The sequence below is a fragment of the Rhinoraja longicauda genome, chromosome 20 (genome assembly GCF_053455715.1).
Source record: "Rhinoraja longicauda isolate Sanriku21f chromosome 20, sRhiLon1.1, whole genome shotgun sequence".
In the NCBI taxonomy this organism is placed as follows: Eukaryota; Metazoa; Chordata; class Chondrichthyes; order Rajiformes; family Arhynchobatidae; genus Rhinoraja; species Rhinoraja longicauda.
The window spans coordinates 27,961,915-27,977,096 of NC_135972.1; the positions used below are offsets into that span (position 1 = coordinate 27,961,915).

General features: G+C 43.2%; 1 protein-coding gene across 1 annotated transcript in view; it reads left to right on the top strand.

The window, feature by feature from the left end:
* LOC144603681 (protein NEL-like) overlaps positions 1-15,182 on the top strand; it is a 230,010-nt gene that overhangs the window by 81,666 nt on the left and 133,162 nt on the right. Inside the window, exon 13 of the mRNA XM_078417297.1 lies at positions 13,044-13,169. Coding sequence (XP_078273423.1) covers positions 13,044-13,169 — 126 coding nt within the window. The remainder of the gene's footprint in view (positions 1-13,043; positions 13,170-15,182) is intronic.

Sequence of the window (15,182 nt, forward strand, 5' to 3'; positions counted from 1 at the left end):
TTCTATCTTTGGGAAGGAATGGTGCTTGATTGAGAAACAGCCAAAGAGACCGGATTCAAGTACCACTGAAGTACTGAGCTCAGCCATGATCACATTGAATGGCAGTGCTGGCTCGAAGGGCCGAATAGCCTCCTCCAGCACCTATTGTCTATTGTCTATTGTCACAGCTTGTAGAAACAAGGCACTGCAGATGCTTGTTTATATCAAAGATAGACACAAAGTGCTGGGGTAACTCAGTGGGTCAGGAAGCATCTCTGAAGAAAAAGGATGGGTGATGTTTCGAAAGAAAGGTCACGCCCCAAAACATCACCATCCTTTTTCTCCAGAGAAGCTGCCTGACCCGCTGAGTTATTCCAGCATGTTGTGTCTATCTGTGTACAGCTTGTTTACTTTAAGGCACTAAACCCCAAGAAAGGGCAGAGTTTAGCAGAGATTTAGCAGAACAATAACCTAGATTAAGATGTGAATAGATGGAATACTAAAGTTAGCTTTTATTGTCTTGTGTTGAGAAAGTTGTGACACAGAGATTGTAACCTCTGGTGGAGAATCCAGAACAAGGTGGCATTACAGTAACTTAATTAGGAAGTATTGTGAACCTTCACAGCACAGGAAGCATCTGAGCAGAGAAAAATAAATGTTACTGTTCAAAGCCCATTACATTTCATCAGTACTATATAATGAGGCTATTCAAGAACGAATTAAGGAAGCAACTTTTCATAAAAATCAGAAGCTGAAATGTACCATTATTCCTCCAAAATTCCATGGATACCACCACAACTCATTTTTATTTCAGGGATCAATATATTTTTATTGGAAAAAGCTAACAATTATTCTGGAAGGAAGGTAGATTAATCAGATGGAGGTATAGATTAGCCATGATCTAACTGGATAGCAGAATAGATTCAAAAGCATCACACTTTGATTTTCACTCATTATCATTTGGCTAAGATTCCATGAAGCACAGTCTTTTCCTTGGATGACAGCCATCGGTTAAAAATTGCTGTGCGAGGGCAGTGTTTTTTCCAGGTTTATCTTCCCCAGCTCGAACTGAAATACATTTGGCAGACAGGTAAAACAGTCCTGTAATCCATCATGTCCAATTGCTCCTTGTAATTGGGACAATAAGCTGGAAAGCTGTCTCAAACTCCTGGATTTTATTGAACTCCGGCCATCTGTCATGTCGGAGATGAATTATTTTTCCAAAAAGAAAAGAACATTTTCTTAAAATACAAATTAGTAATTGATGCCAATTTTCTGTATCAAAAGAATTGTCCTTTAGAACGCTGTTACATACCATTTGCTATGTGGTTGATGTAAAAAGATTACATTGCTTGAATGTTGCTGAGGTATTGAGATGAATTGAGAAGCCGTGACCCAAAAATAACTGGAAATTACTAAATCCCCTCCTCCCCCACCCAATGTACTCACTTTGTTAATGGAGCAAAGTAGGTCATGTAGAGCCAATGGTTTTACATTAATAAAATATAATATAAATTCATCTTATGTCCTTGCTGATATATGCACATTAAATATTTATTAGCGGACTGAATTAAAGAACACATTGCTTTCACTGCTGTGATTTTCATCGGCTGCACAAAAAATGGTGCAGAGATGAATTATTAGGCCCAACTGGTCCATACTGGATTTGACTGTTCACATAAACCTCCTCCCACTATAGTCTACTCTTCCTGAGGCCTATTTCCATATTTCCATCCATCCATCCCATGTCAGGATCAAATCACACATCAAATGTTTTAATGTTACCTAGCAAACATGATGGATGTTGGTAAAATTCTGTGAGGCATAGGTAGGCAATAGACAATATGTGCAGGGGTAGGCCATTCGGCCCTTTGAGCCAGCACCGCCATTCACTGTGGTCATGGATGATCATCCACAATCAGTACCCCGTTCCTGCCTTCTCCCCAAATCCCTTGACTCCGCTATCTTTCAGAGCTCTATCTAACTCTCTCTTGAAAGCATCCAAAGAATCGGCCTCCACTGCCTTCTGAGGCAGAGAATTTCACAGATTCGCAACTCTCTGGGTGAAAAAGTTTTTCCTCATCTCTGTTCTACAAATACCCTACCCCTTATTCTTAAACTGTGACCCCTGGTTCTAGACTCCCCCAACATAGGGAACATGTTTCCTGCCTCAAGCGTGTCCAATCCCTTAATAATCTTATATGTTTCAATAAGATCCCCTCTCATCCTTCTAAATTCCAGTGTACACAAGCCCAGTCGCTCCATTCTTTCAACATATGACAGTCCCGCCATCCCGGGAATTAACCTAGTGAACCTACACTGCACTCCCTCAAAAGCAAGAATATCCTTCCTCAAATTTGGAGACCAAAACTGCACACAATACTCCAGGTGTGGTCTCACTAAGGTATTGTACAACTGCAGAAGGACCTCTTTGCTCCTATTGTTATGAAGGCCAACATGCCATTAGCTTTCTTCACTGCCTGCTGTACCTGCATGCTTACTTTCAGTGACTGATGAACAAGGACACCCAGATCTCGTTGTACTTGCCCTTTTCCTAACTTGACACCATTCAGATAATAGTTTGCCTTCCTGTTCTTGCCACCAGAGTGGATAACCTCACATTTATCCACATTTAACTGCATCTGCCATATATCTACCCACTCACCCAACCTGTCCAAGTCACCCTGCATACTCATAGTATCCTCCTCACAGTTCACACTGCCACCCAGCTTTGTGTCATCTGCAAATTTGCTAATGTTACTTTTAATCCCTTCATCTAAATCATTAATGTATATTGTAAATAGCTGCGGTCCCAGCACCCCACTAGTCACTGCCTGCCATTCTGTAAGGGACTTGTTAATCCCTACTCTTTGTTTCCTGTCTGCCAACCAATTTTCTAACAATGTCAGTACCCTACCCCCAATACCATGTGCTCTAATTTTGCCCACTAACCGCCTATCTGGGACCGTATCAAAGGCTTTCTGAAAGTCAAGGTACACTACATCCACCCTTGTCCATTTAGGGTAGACAGTCACAATCTTTCTCGTAGGGTGGAAATGGTAAATGCCAGAGGGTATAGCTTTAAAATCAGAGTGGGGCGGTTTAAAGGGAATGCAGGGCAAGTTTTATACACAGAGAGTGGTGGGTGTCTGGAACACACTGCCAGGGGTGGTGGTGGAAGCAGATACGATAGTGGCACGTAAGAAGCTTTTGGATAGGCACACGAATATAGAGAGAATGGAGGAATATGGATTACATGCAGGCAGATGGGATTAGTTTAACTTGGCACTGTGTTTGGTACAGATATTGTGGGCAGAATAAATACCTTCGATTTGTACCAGCATCTGCAGTTATTTTCTTACACTAGTGGGCAGAAGAGGCTGTTCCTGTGCTGTACTGTTCTATGTTCAACGTTCAATAGCAGGTATTTAATGTTGCAGTGAATGGGGCAGGCCTGAATTTGAACCCCAGGTTTCCTCAACATTTGATGCATGAGCCGCCATTGGTGTTGGTTTACTAATCGTGCGTGGAGTATTGCAAAAATCAAGCTGATTTTAATAACATATCACCTTTAACTCAGTAAAGTCGCAGGGCAGTTAAGAGGAGCAGCATCAAACATATGTCGATGCTGAGCCACTCAAGAAGTATTAGGTGGATGTGGGAATGTTTGATTCAAACATTGGTTCTCAAAAGCACATTAAAGAGAAAGATGTCCGTTCAATAATTCCAAGAAAGGAATTGGGCTTTAATGCAATATATCTCCAATAAAGGGAAACAGTTTATTCCTACTGGCACCATGGATGACCTTTAGAAAATAAATTGCAGCACTGTGGTGCAGCTGGTGGAGCTGCTGCATCAGAGCGCCAGAGATCTGGGCTGGATCCTGTCCTCAGGTGCTGTCTGTGTGGAGTTTGCACATTCTACCTGTGTCCGTTTCCTCCAAGCCAGTGGTGTCCAAACTTTTTTCAAAGAGGGCCAGATTTGATAATGTGGAAATACCCAAGGGCCAATGCCTCCCCGGACCTTTAACTAATGCGCTCCCCCCCCCCGGACCTTTAACTAATGCACTCCCCCCCCCCCCCACGGACCTTTAACTAATGCGCCCCCCCCCCCCCCCACCCGGACCTTTAACTAATGCGCCCCCCCCACCCGGACCTCGCGTCTGACAATCCGCAGATCGGGCAGCGCTGACCGCCGGGAGGTGTAGTCGCCCTCTCCCCTCTCCTCTCCCCCTCCCCCTACCTTCATTCTGTTAGACAGTGCTGGTGGGCCATAAATAATACATATTAAGATGGAAGCTGCGGGCCGTATAAAATCTGACCTCGGGCCGCGATTGGCCCCCGGGCCGGACTTTGGACATGTCTGCTCCAAGCGCTCTGGTTGCCTCCCATATCCCAAAGACATGAGGTTTTGTCAGTTAATTGGCCTCTGGAAATTGCCCCTAGTGAGCAGTGAGTGGATGAGGAAGTTGGGTAACATGGAACAAGCGTGACTTGGTGATTGATGGTCGGCATGGACTCAGTGAGTCGAAGAGCCTATTTTCATGCTGTATCTATCAATAATCCAATGATTCAAGAGATGTAGCGGAACTAGTGGTATCTCAGTATAATACTCATAAGCTGAAATCAAAGTGTATTGCCAAAATGAAGGACAGCTGCATTGTGGGCTTTTTAAGAAGTGCAAAAAAACATTTTATGTTGGCAAAACCAGATTCTGAAAAAGAGCATTTTCTTAAAAGTAAGAACAAGCTACTGATGGTACCGTAATACAAGGGATTGTTAATGAATTCAGAATGGGCTCTCTGCTCCGCTCTCAGTTGCCAGTATTACTTCAACAGGAGTTAGAATTCCTGGATATTTTAATTAAGGGTTTGCCACATTTTACAATGTTGCAAAACTGCCAACTGTCAAAGGCAAGCACTGATCAAAGTAATTTGTGATGTCTTTTTTTTTCTGTTTTTCTCAGCTTTTCTCTTAGAAAATAGATGTTAAAGATTCCCATTTTACTCCTGTGTGAAATATTTTGGGCTTAAGCTTGTGTAAATATTAGTAGGGGCTGTCCTAGTTTTCTTGTCCCTAATGCTGAAAGACCATGAACGAATATTGTTCTATGAGCAGATTACTTGGACAATAATACTGAAAGTCTGCAAATGTTGAGGGTGTATTATATTCCTCACTCGTGCTAAAGAATAACAGAGAAACAGAGAGGGAGAATCAAAGACTTGTATTGACTGTCATTATATCAGGCTATACCAAAGTGCCTTACAGGTAACAGAGTCCTTCTGAAAAACAGTCACTATAATACTGAGAAGATGCTGTGTAAGCCTATTGAGGACCCCGGAAACAAGATCAATCCCAACCATATAGACAATAGACAATAGGTGCAGGAGTAGGCCATTCAGCCCTTCGAGCCAGCACCGCCATTCAATGCGATCATGGCTGATCACTCTCAATCAGTACCCCGTTCCTGCCTTCTCCCCATACCCCCTCACTCCGCTATCCTTAAGAGCTCTATCCAGCTCTCTCTTGAAAGCATCCAACGAACTGGCCTCCACTGCCTTCTGAGGCAGAGAATTCCACACCTTCACCACTCTCTGACTGAAAAAGTTCTTCCTCATCTCCGTTCTAAATGGCCTACCCCTTATTCTTAAACTGTGGCCCCTTGTTCTGGACTCCCCCAACATTGGGAACATGTTTCCTGCCTCTAATGTGTCCAATCCCCTAATTATCTTATATGTTTCAATAAGATCCCCCCTCATCCTTCTAAATTCCAGTGTATACAAGCCCAATCGCTCCAGCCTTTCAACATACGACAGTCCCGCCATTCCGGGAATTAACCTAGTGAACCTACGCTGCACGCCCTCCATAGCAAGAATATCCTTCCTCAAATTTGGAGACCAAAACTGCACACAGTACTCCAGGTGCGGTCTCACCAGGGCCCGGTACAACTGTAGAAGGACCTCCTTGCTCCTATACTCAACTCCTCTTGTTACGAAGGCCAACATTCCATTGGCTTTCTTCACTGCCTGCTGTACCTGCATGCTTCCTTTCATTGACTGATGCACTAGGACACCCAGATCTCGTTGAACTCCCCCTCCTCCTAACTTGACACCATTCAGATAATAATCAGCCTTTCTATTCTTACTTCCAAAGTGAATAACCTCACACTTATCTACATTAAACTGCATCTGCCATGTATCCGCCCACTCACACAACCTGTCCAAGTCACCCTGCAGCCTTATTGCATCTTCCTCACAATTCACACTACCCCCCAGCTTAGTATCATCTGCAAATTTGCTAATGGTACTTTTAATCCCTTCGTCTAAGTCATTAATGTATATCGTAAATAGCTGGGGTCCCAGCACCGAACCTTGCGGTACCCCACTGGTCACTGCCTGCCATTCCGAAAGGGACCCATTTATCCCCACTCTTTGCTTTCTGTCTGTCAACCAATTTTCTATCCATGTCAGTACCCTACCCCCAATACCATGTGCCCTAATTTTGCCCACTAATCTCCTATGTGGGACCTTGTCGAAGGCTTTCTGAAAGTCGAGGTACACCACATCCACTGACTCTCCCCTGTCAATTTTCCAATATCTATTGTTTTTAGTATTATTTCCTCCAAATTGTGGATTGTGGTTTAAACTACTTTGTGATCGGTCATGTAACTTGTAATTTGTTATCCATTACTGAATGCATACTGCATGTATGCATTATAGACCAGTTAGGCTGACATCAGTGGTGGGGAAGATGCTGGAGTCAATTATAAAAGACGAAATTGTGGAGCATTTGGATAGCAGTAACAGGATCGTTCCGAGTCAGCATGGATTTATGAAGGGGAAATCATGCTTGACTAATCTTCTGGAATTTTTTGAGGATGTAACTAGGAAAATGGACAGGGGAGAGCCGGTGGATGTAGTGTACCTTGACTTTCAGAAAACCTTCGACAAGGTCCCACATAGGAGATTAGTGGGCAAAATTAGAGCACATGGTTTTGGGGGTAGGGTACTGACATGGATAGAAAATTGGTTGGCAGAGAGAAAGCAAAGAGTGGGGATAAATGGGTCCCTTTCAGAATGGCAGGCAGTGACTAGTGGGGTACTGCAAGGCTCAGCGCTGGGACCACAGCTATTTACAATATACATTAATGACTTGGATGAAGGGATTAAAAGTAACATTAGCAAATTTGCAGATGGCACAAAGCTGGGTGGGAGTGTGAACTGTGAGGAAGATGCTATGAGGATGCAGGGTGACTTGGACAGGTTGGGTGAGTGGGCAGATGCATGGCAGATGTAGTTTAATGTGGATAAATGTGAGGTTATCCACTTTGGTGGTAAGAATAGGAAGGCAGATTATTATCTGAATGGTGTCAAGTTAGGAAAAGGGGACGTACAACGAGATCTGGGTGTCCCAGTGCATCAGTCACTGAAAGGAAGCATGCAGGTACAGCAGGCAGCGAAGAAAGCCAATGGAATATTGGTCTTCATAACAAGAGGAGTTGAGTATAGGAGCAAAGAGGTCCTTCTGCAGTTGTACAGGGCCCTAGTGAGACCGCACCTGGATTACTGTGTGCAGTTTTGGTCTCCAAATTTGAGAAATGATATGCTTGCTATTGAGGGCGTGCACTAGGTTAATTCCCGGAATGGCGGGACTGTCGTATATTGAAAGACTGGAGCAACTAGGCTTGTATACACTGGAATTTAGAAGGGTGAGAGGGGATCTTATTGAAACATATAGGATTATTAGGGGATTGGACACGTTAGAGGCAGGAAACATGTTCCCAATGTTGGGAGAGTCCAGAACCAGGGGCCATAGTTTAAGAATAAGGAGTAGGCCATTTAGAACAGAGATGAGGAAGAACTTTTGCAGTCAGAGAGTTGTAAATCTGTGGAATTCTCTGCCTCAGAAGGCAGTGGAGGCCAATTCTCTGGATGCTTTCAAGAGAGAGCTAGATAGAGCTCTTAAAGATAGCAGAGTCAGGGGGTATGGGGAGAAGGCAGGAACGGGGTACTGATTGTGAATGATCAGCCATGATCACATTGAATGGTGGTGCTGGCTCGAAGGGCCGAATGGCCTACTCCTGCACCTATTGTCTATTGTCTATTGCATTATTAGAGATGCCACCCCTTGATGTTAACCAGCATGCCATCTGTCTGTGGTAATAATGGTTCAAAGATTCAAAGAATAGGATGATGTTCTGCTGGTGTCAATCAGTGCAATCTTCTCTGATTCAACATTAAAATAATTTGTTCAGTATCTCGATGACATTTATGGAATCTTGCCATTTATAAAATATCTATTGCATTTGCCTGAAGTCAATCATTTTATTTCACAATAAGTCATTGGAATGTGTTTTATGATGAGAACAACAAAAAATGATAAATAAATGCAGATTTCTGACTTGTTATTCTGGTCTTCCATTCACTGAGTTTAAGTTTCAGCTTCTGGCAACTTTGGCAACAATAAAAAAAAATGCATTTTCAACGCACATAACCTGACACTCAAACAAATGCTAATATACAGCAAACAATTGCTGGGGGCATCTCTCTCTCTCTCTCTCGCTCTCTCTCTCTCCTCTCTCTCTCTCTCTCTCTCTCCTCTCCTCTCTCTCTCTCTCTCTCCTCTCTCTCTCTACTCTCTCTCTTGTTATAATGTGGATTCCCAGGGAGGGAGGATTATCCGATCAAGAGAGGCCAGGCAGTTTGGGTCTTTATTCCTTGGAGTGAATTGATTGAATGCACAGTCTTTTTCCCCCAAGGTTGGGAAATCATGAATATGATGGCACAAGTGTAAGGTGTGAGGGGGAAAATTTAATGGGAACCTGAGGAGCAAACATTTCACACAGAGGCCGGCATGTATCTGGAATGAGCTGCCAGAGGAAGTGGGTGTGGCAAGTTGAATAGCAAGATTTAAAAAAAGCATTTGTACAGTTATGTGAATAGGAACAGTTTAGAGGTGTGTGACGTCAGGGATGATGGTGGGTTCGGCAGTGACCACACGACATTGGCAGCAAGTTGAACTCACATGAGGCATTTTATTTAAGAAAGTCCAGGAATGCAGGAGGGTGCTGTCCTTCACCATCAGGGTGTGTGTGCGGTGGCACTGACGATCACTGGCTTGTCCCAGCAGCTCAGTCCTGGTCTCAAGGAGATGGCTTGGAGACGGAGAAGGCGTCTAACCACAGTTTACCCTTGCCTCTAGAGGAGGCGCTGGCAGTCTCAGGTTTATCCTTGCGGCTCAACAAGAGGCAGTGCTGGCAGTCTCTGGATAATGCTGACAGATCAGACTTTGCCTCTGTGTGTGGGCGCAGTCCCTCGTTGTTTGTGGACAGAAAAAGGCATTGGCGTCTCATGGTCTCCCCAGCCACTCAGTCTTAGCCGCAGGTAGGGGCACTGGCTGTCTAGGGTTTCTTCCCAGGAGCCCAGTCTTGACCACATGGTGGCGCTGGTGGTCTCTTGTTTGTCCCAGTGGCTCAGTCCTCCTCAAATCAGTGACAGGGGTTCACAGCTAGCAGGGAAGCACCCCACATCCTCTCTCCTTTCCCCTTCCCCCCCTCCCCCCTCCCTTCTGGTGAAGGCATTCCCTTGGGTAGAGAATCTCATGATTTAGAACTAGCAATGATAAAGTAAGACAATATATTTTCCTAGTCAGGATAGTATGTGACTTGGAAGGGGTTGTGTAGAGATGGTGATGTTCCCATGTGTCCTTGACCTTGGTGACAGCGACTTCTTGGGGCAGCAGTATGAATGTTGATTTCTCTAATTTCAAGTAGCTTTCCCCCTCTCCCCCCCTCTCCCCCCCTCTCCCCCCTCACCCATGCTAGGCGTCCTACTAGTTCCACTGTTCACAGCCTTGTATCCCTGTCAATAACATATCTGCCCCAGTGAACAATGGGCCATTATGGACTCCACCCTCCTGAGGTAATCTGTTGCCAGCCCTGTTTTGTTCAGGACTTCTCTATTTTTCAGTCTGAGGAAGGGTTCCGACCCAAGACATCACCTATTCCTTTTCTCCAGAGATGCCGCCTGACCCGCTGAGTTACTCCAGCATTCTGTGTCTGCCTTTGGTGACAGAGCCTGCAGGTTTGGGAGGTACTATTGGCAAAGCCTAAGCTGTGTGCAATGCTAGATTGCAGCCCTTTGCTGCATGGATGTCATGAAGTGTGGAGGCAAATAGGTATGGCAAAACACAAGCTGGGCACCTGTGAGCAGGATGTTGGTGCGTTAATACTTGTGAAGACAGCTTCCATCACTTTGATGATGATTGAGAGCCGACAGATTAGGCAGTAATTAGCCAGATGGCTTCCGTGTTATAACTGAAACTTGAACAGCTTTGCTGGAGATATGTTTAGTTCTGGAGTATAGGTCTTCACAGCTGGGATGTTATCTGGTCTCAAAGCTTTCGCTGAATCGAGCCTATACCTGTTATCATATTGAATGGATCCGTTGTAGCCTGGCTTTAGTGATGGTGGGATTTGATCATCTATTCAACATGTCTGATTAAACACATTGTGATTGTTTTAGGACAGTAGCAGCTAAAAGAAGTAGCTGCACACTAAATAAAGTTGCGATTTGCCTATTCTGTCTACTTTTAGTGGGTTGAGCGTTGTTGGCAATCACAAAATGGTGGTGCATGACTTAGTTGTTCCATTGGAAGTAGGGTCCAAACAATTGATCTACTAAATTAATTTTGCATTGTTATCTCAATCGTGGGTTATTTAGCACAGAGGAGGAGAAAATTACTTTACACAAAGAAAAGGGGGATCAAAAGTTTACTCATAGCTGAAAAATCCTCAGGCCAATACTCAGAAACACAGTGGCATTAACTGTGCCGTTACTAAGCCCAAGAGCTGCATGGATGTCATGAAGTCTGGAGGCAAATAGGTCTGGCAAAACACAAACTGGGCATCTGTGAGCAGGATGTTGGTGCGATAATACTTGTGAAGACAGCTTCACAATGGCTTCACAGCTACACTATGGCTCTTATTCTCCTTCAATTTTCAAGAGACAAAATCCCTAAACTATTTCTTCAAATTTAAGTATGGTACGATTGATTCTGTTTTCAAAAATATACCAGATCGACAATTCAGACGATAAACTCAAAACAACAAATGTAATCAAGCAGGTTCTTTAGGGAGAGGAAGAGATTAAACGATTCAAGTCACCAACCTTCCAGCAGACGAGTTATGAATTGCTCTTTCTGTAATATGTGTGCATGCTATGAAGTGAAGCAAATGGATATCATTTTCGCAAGTGAGAATTCTCTTCCCTTCAATTTTCTATATGTGTGTTGCAGTGCTAACGGTTAGTGATCTGTAATGTTCGCTATTGGTAGATTTTAGAGTTGAAGGTATAAAAGAATGGGTGGAAACACTGGGGAAATAGAATATTAAGAACAGGAAACTTTCAAATCAAGGAGGAACGTGGGCATGTTATGGCTGGGGAAGAGAAAAGTGAACGTGACGAGACTGCTATTTTTAACTATTCTAAAGGGGTTTGACAGAAGGAAGCCCTAGATTACTTCAATTTATCCGGAACATTGCAATTAGAATAGCTATCAGAGCTCGAAGTGGGTTAAATTCAAAACTATTCTGCGGAAATTATATTTATGTGAGTGAATTGTCTGTGTGTGGAAGGTCTCCTGGGAGAAATGCAGAAGTAAAATATTGTGACGGCTGAAGTTCTGAAATAAAAGGAAAAGAAACTGGAATTGTTTCAGCAGTTGGCAGTTGTGGAGAGGGGAGCATCAATAACTGTCAGTCGAAGAGATTTAATCGAAGGGCAACGTGGTCATGGCAAGAATAGTAGGGAGGAGGAAGAAAAGAGATCTGTGATCAGGGTAGTGCCAGGAAATGGCTGAAGCTGCCTGTGGGACAAATAATGGTGCTAAGATTAGTTAGTGAGCTATCGGGCTGCTGTCATTTGTGGACCCTTTGTAAAATCCATCCCATTTTCATTTTTAAATTTGATAATATTCTCGCATCCCCTGGAATTTTTTCATCAAAATTGCAATTCAACCATTTCAATTTTTATCGTATTCAATTTTTCCTTTTAAATAATCGACCTCCTCCTTATTTTTGCTTTGCCTCCTCTTCCTGCCTGGGTTCTTAAACTTGTTTTTATCATTTTTCCTTTTTAACATTCAAAGACTGTCCATCTGAAACATTCACCCTCTCAATGAATATTACCCCACCTCCCAGCATTTTGTGATTTCATCATCTGGAGAGAAGGCTAAAGTATGAACTGTCAGGTGCCTCAAATATGAATTAAATATTTTTGCTTTAAAGAAATGGATTAGATATTCTCTGGAGCTGGAAGGGCATCCAAAACACTCTCATATGGCTAGTTTAGTTTAGTTTAGTTTAGTTTAGAGATACAGTGCAGAAACAGGCCCTTCGGCTCACTGTGTCTGCACCAACCAGCGATTTCTGCACACTAACATTATTCTATACAAACTAGGGACAATTTTACAATGTTACCAAAGCCAATTAAGCAACAAACCTGTACGTCTTTGGGATGTGTGAGGAAACCGGAGCACCTGGAGAAAACCCACGCAGGTCACAGGGAGAACATACAAACTCCATACAGACAGCACCCGTGGTCAGGATCGAACCCAGGTTTCTGGCGCTGTAAGGCAGCAACTTTACCGTTGTGCCACCGTGCCGCCCTTGTGAATGATTGATTTGTTTATGGGACCGTTGTAGCAGCATTCAGTCATGCTGAGGTCCAATGCACTGGCTGCAACAGAATGTCACTTAAATGACCTCCATGTACTGTAACACTGAGGAACATGCAGTTCCACTGCTGAAACTGCTGAAAATACTCAGCAGTCAGGCAGCATATGTGGAGAGAGGATCAGTTAACATTTCTATATGATGACCTTTCAGTGGACCTAAAATTGTGTCTCTTTCTTCTCTCTTCATAACTGCTGCTTGACCTGCTGAATTTTTATTTCAGATTTCCCACATTAGTAGGTCTTTGCTTTTTGATTATGTCATATGATTACTTAAGTAAGTTGATGCATCAATCTTTACTCATTCTTCTGCTTACTTGTCTTCACTTACAGATATTGATGAGTGTGCTCAGGATAAGCACTACTGCCGAGAAAATACTATTTGTATGAACAGTCCGGGGTCATACACCTGTATCTGCAAAATGGGTTACATTAAAGTGGATGACTACTCCTGTACAGGTACAACAAATGTGTTAAATGAATGCCATAATCCAATAGCTTGAGATGTATTTTAAACATATTTGCTTAATATTGCCACTTGACCACCATGCATTGCAATAACACACTGCTGAAATGTCTCAACCCTTTACACTATCACGCAATAAAATGGTGGCTCATGCAGCTGAAGAGGTTTGCGATCAGCTCATGAACATCTCTGTCACCTGATCGTACCAGCTCACCAAAAATCTATGCTAAATCATGATCTTGCCCATAAATGACAGAGATTGGTGCTTGCACACAATGGGAGACTAAGCTCCAAGTTACTTTTCATTCCTTCACCAAAAATGCTTGGTACGTTACTGCAAGAACAGTCAGAAATTCTAGAGCATTCTTATTTCAGTTTGGTATCGAAAAAAGATTTTGACGTCCCTCTTCTCTGCAGGATCAATGGTGCCAGAAATCAATTGTGTACTTCCTCAGTGTAATCTACTATTCTTGCACTCTTGTACTTAAGTGTAATTGTGCCTATGTATAGTAATATTTTTAACTGACCTGTGTGCGAAAAAGGAATTTCATTGTACATAGGTGCATGTGACAATACAAAAACCCATGGATCATGTTGGCATAATGTACTGTACATGGGCTTCCAGTATTGCCGACAATCATGAATTTATTACCCAATTATTGATGGGTGACATTTCGGGTTGAGATCCTTCTTCATTCCTTCTCTCCAGAGATGCTGCCTGTCCCACTAAGTTACTCCAGCATTCTGTGTCTTATCTTCGGATAAACCTGCATCTGCAGTTCCTTCCTACACACATGAACAAGTTTCACTTGGGAATGGAGTGAATATTTTAGATCAGTTTGATAATCTCCGCTATGTCCAATTTTGCACTCTTTTGGCCTGATTGAATTTTTAAAAAAACAGTTATATAAGCGCTATAATCAAGTTGGATGTTAATTACATGTAGATAAAATATTTATTTTAATCAGCAGGTATTTATTTCACAAAATGCTGGAGTAACTCAGCAGGTAGGCAGCATCTCAGGAGAGAAGGAATGGGTGACGTTTCGGGTCGAGACCCTTCTTCAGACTAAAGAAGGGTCTCGATCCGAAACGACACCCATTCCTTCTCTCCTGAGATGCTGCCTGACCTGCTGAGTTACTCCAGCATTTTGTGAAATAAATACCTTCAATTTGTACCAGCATCTGCAGTTATTTTCTTACACTATTTTAATCAGCATATCAATCCTGGTCAACTACAATCTCTTAGGTGTCATCCTGTTGCAAAGAATAGAAAAGGATGGAAATTATCATTGGAATTGTTAGAAATCTGTTGGGAAGCAATAAGTAATTCATCAAGACCAGATAGATTAATGAGAAAAGACACAATGTACTGTAGTAACTCAACAGGTCACAGCATCTCTGGAGAACATGGACCTGCAATATCTCCTCAAGGCATGTCTACTTTGAAATTGTTCTCCTCTCTCAGAAATGTCTTGACCTGAAACGCCACCCACCCTTGATGATGCTGTCTGACTTGCTCAGTTACTCCAGTCCTTTTGTGTATTAACCTTCATCTGCAGTTCCTTGTTTCAAGATTAATGAGCTGGTGCTTACCAGAATGCACCAGTCTTTTCTGTGCAAATGGGAGGCTGAGGGCCACAGTATAGCCCTTTAGTGGGCTTCACGGTGGCGCAGTGGTAGAGTCGCTGCTTTACAGCGCTTGCAGCGCCGGAGACCCGGGTTCGATCCTGACTACGGGTGCTGTCTGTATGGAGTTTGTACATTCTCCCCGTGATCGCACGGGTTTTCTCCGAGATCTTCAGTTTCCTCCCACACTCCAAAGACATACACGTATGTAGGTAAATTGGCTTAGTAAATGTAAAATTGTTTCTGGTGTTTGTAGGATAGTGTTAATATGCAGGAGTCGGCGCGGGCCCGGTGGGCTGAAGGGCCTGTGTCCGCGCTGTATCTCTAAACTAAACTAAGCTATAGTTCAACTGCTCTGCATGGCATTTGGTAAGGGGA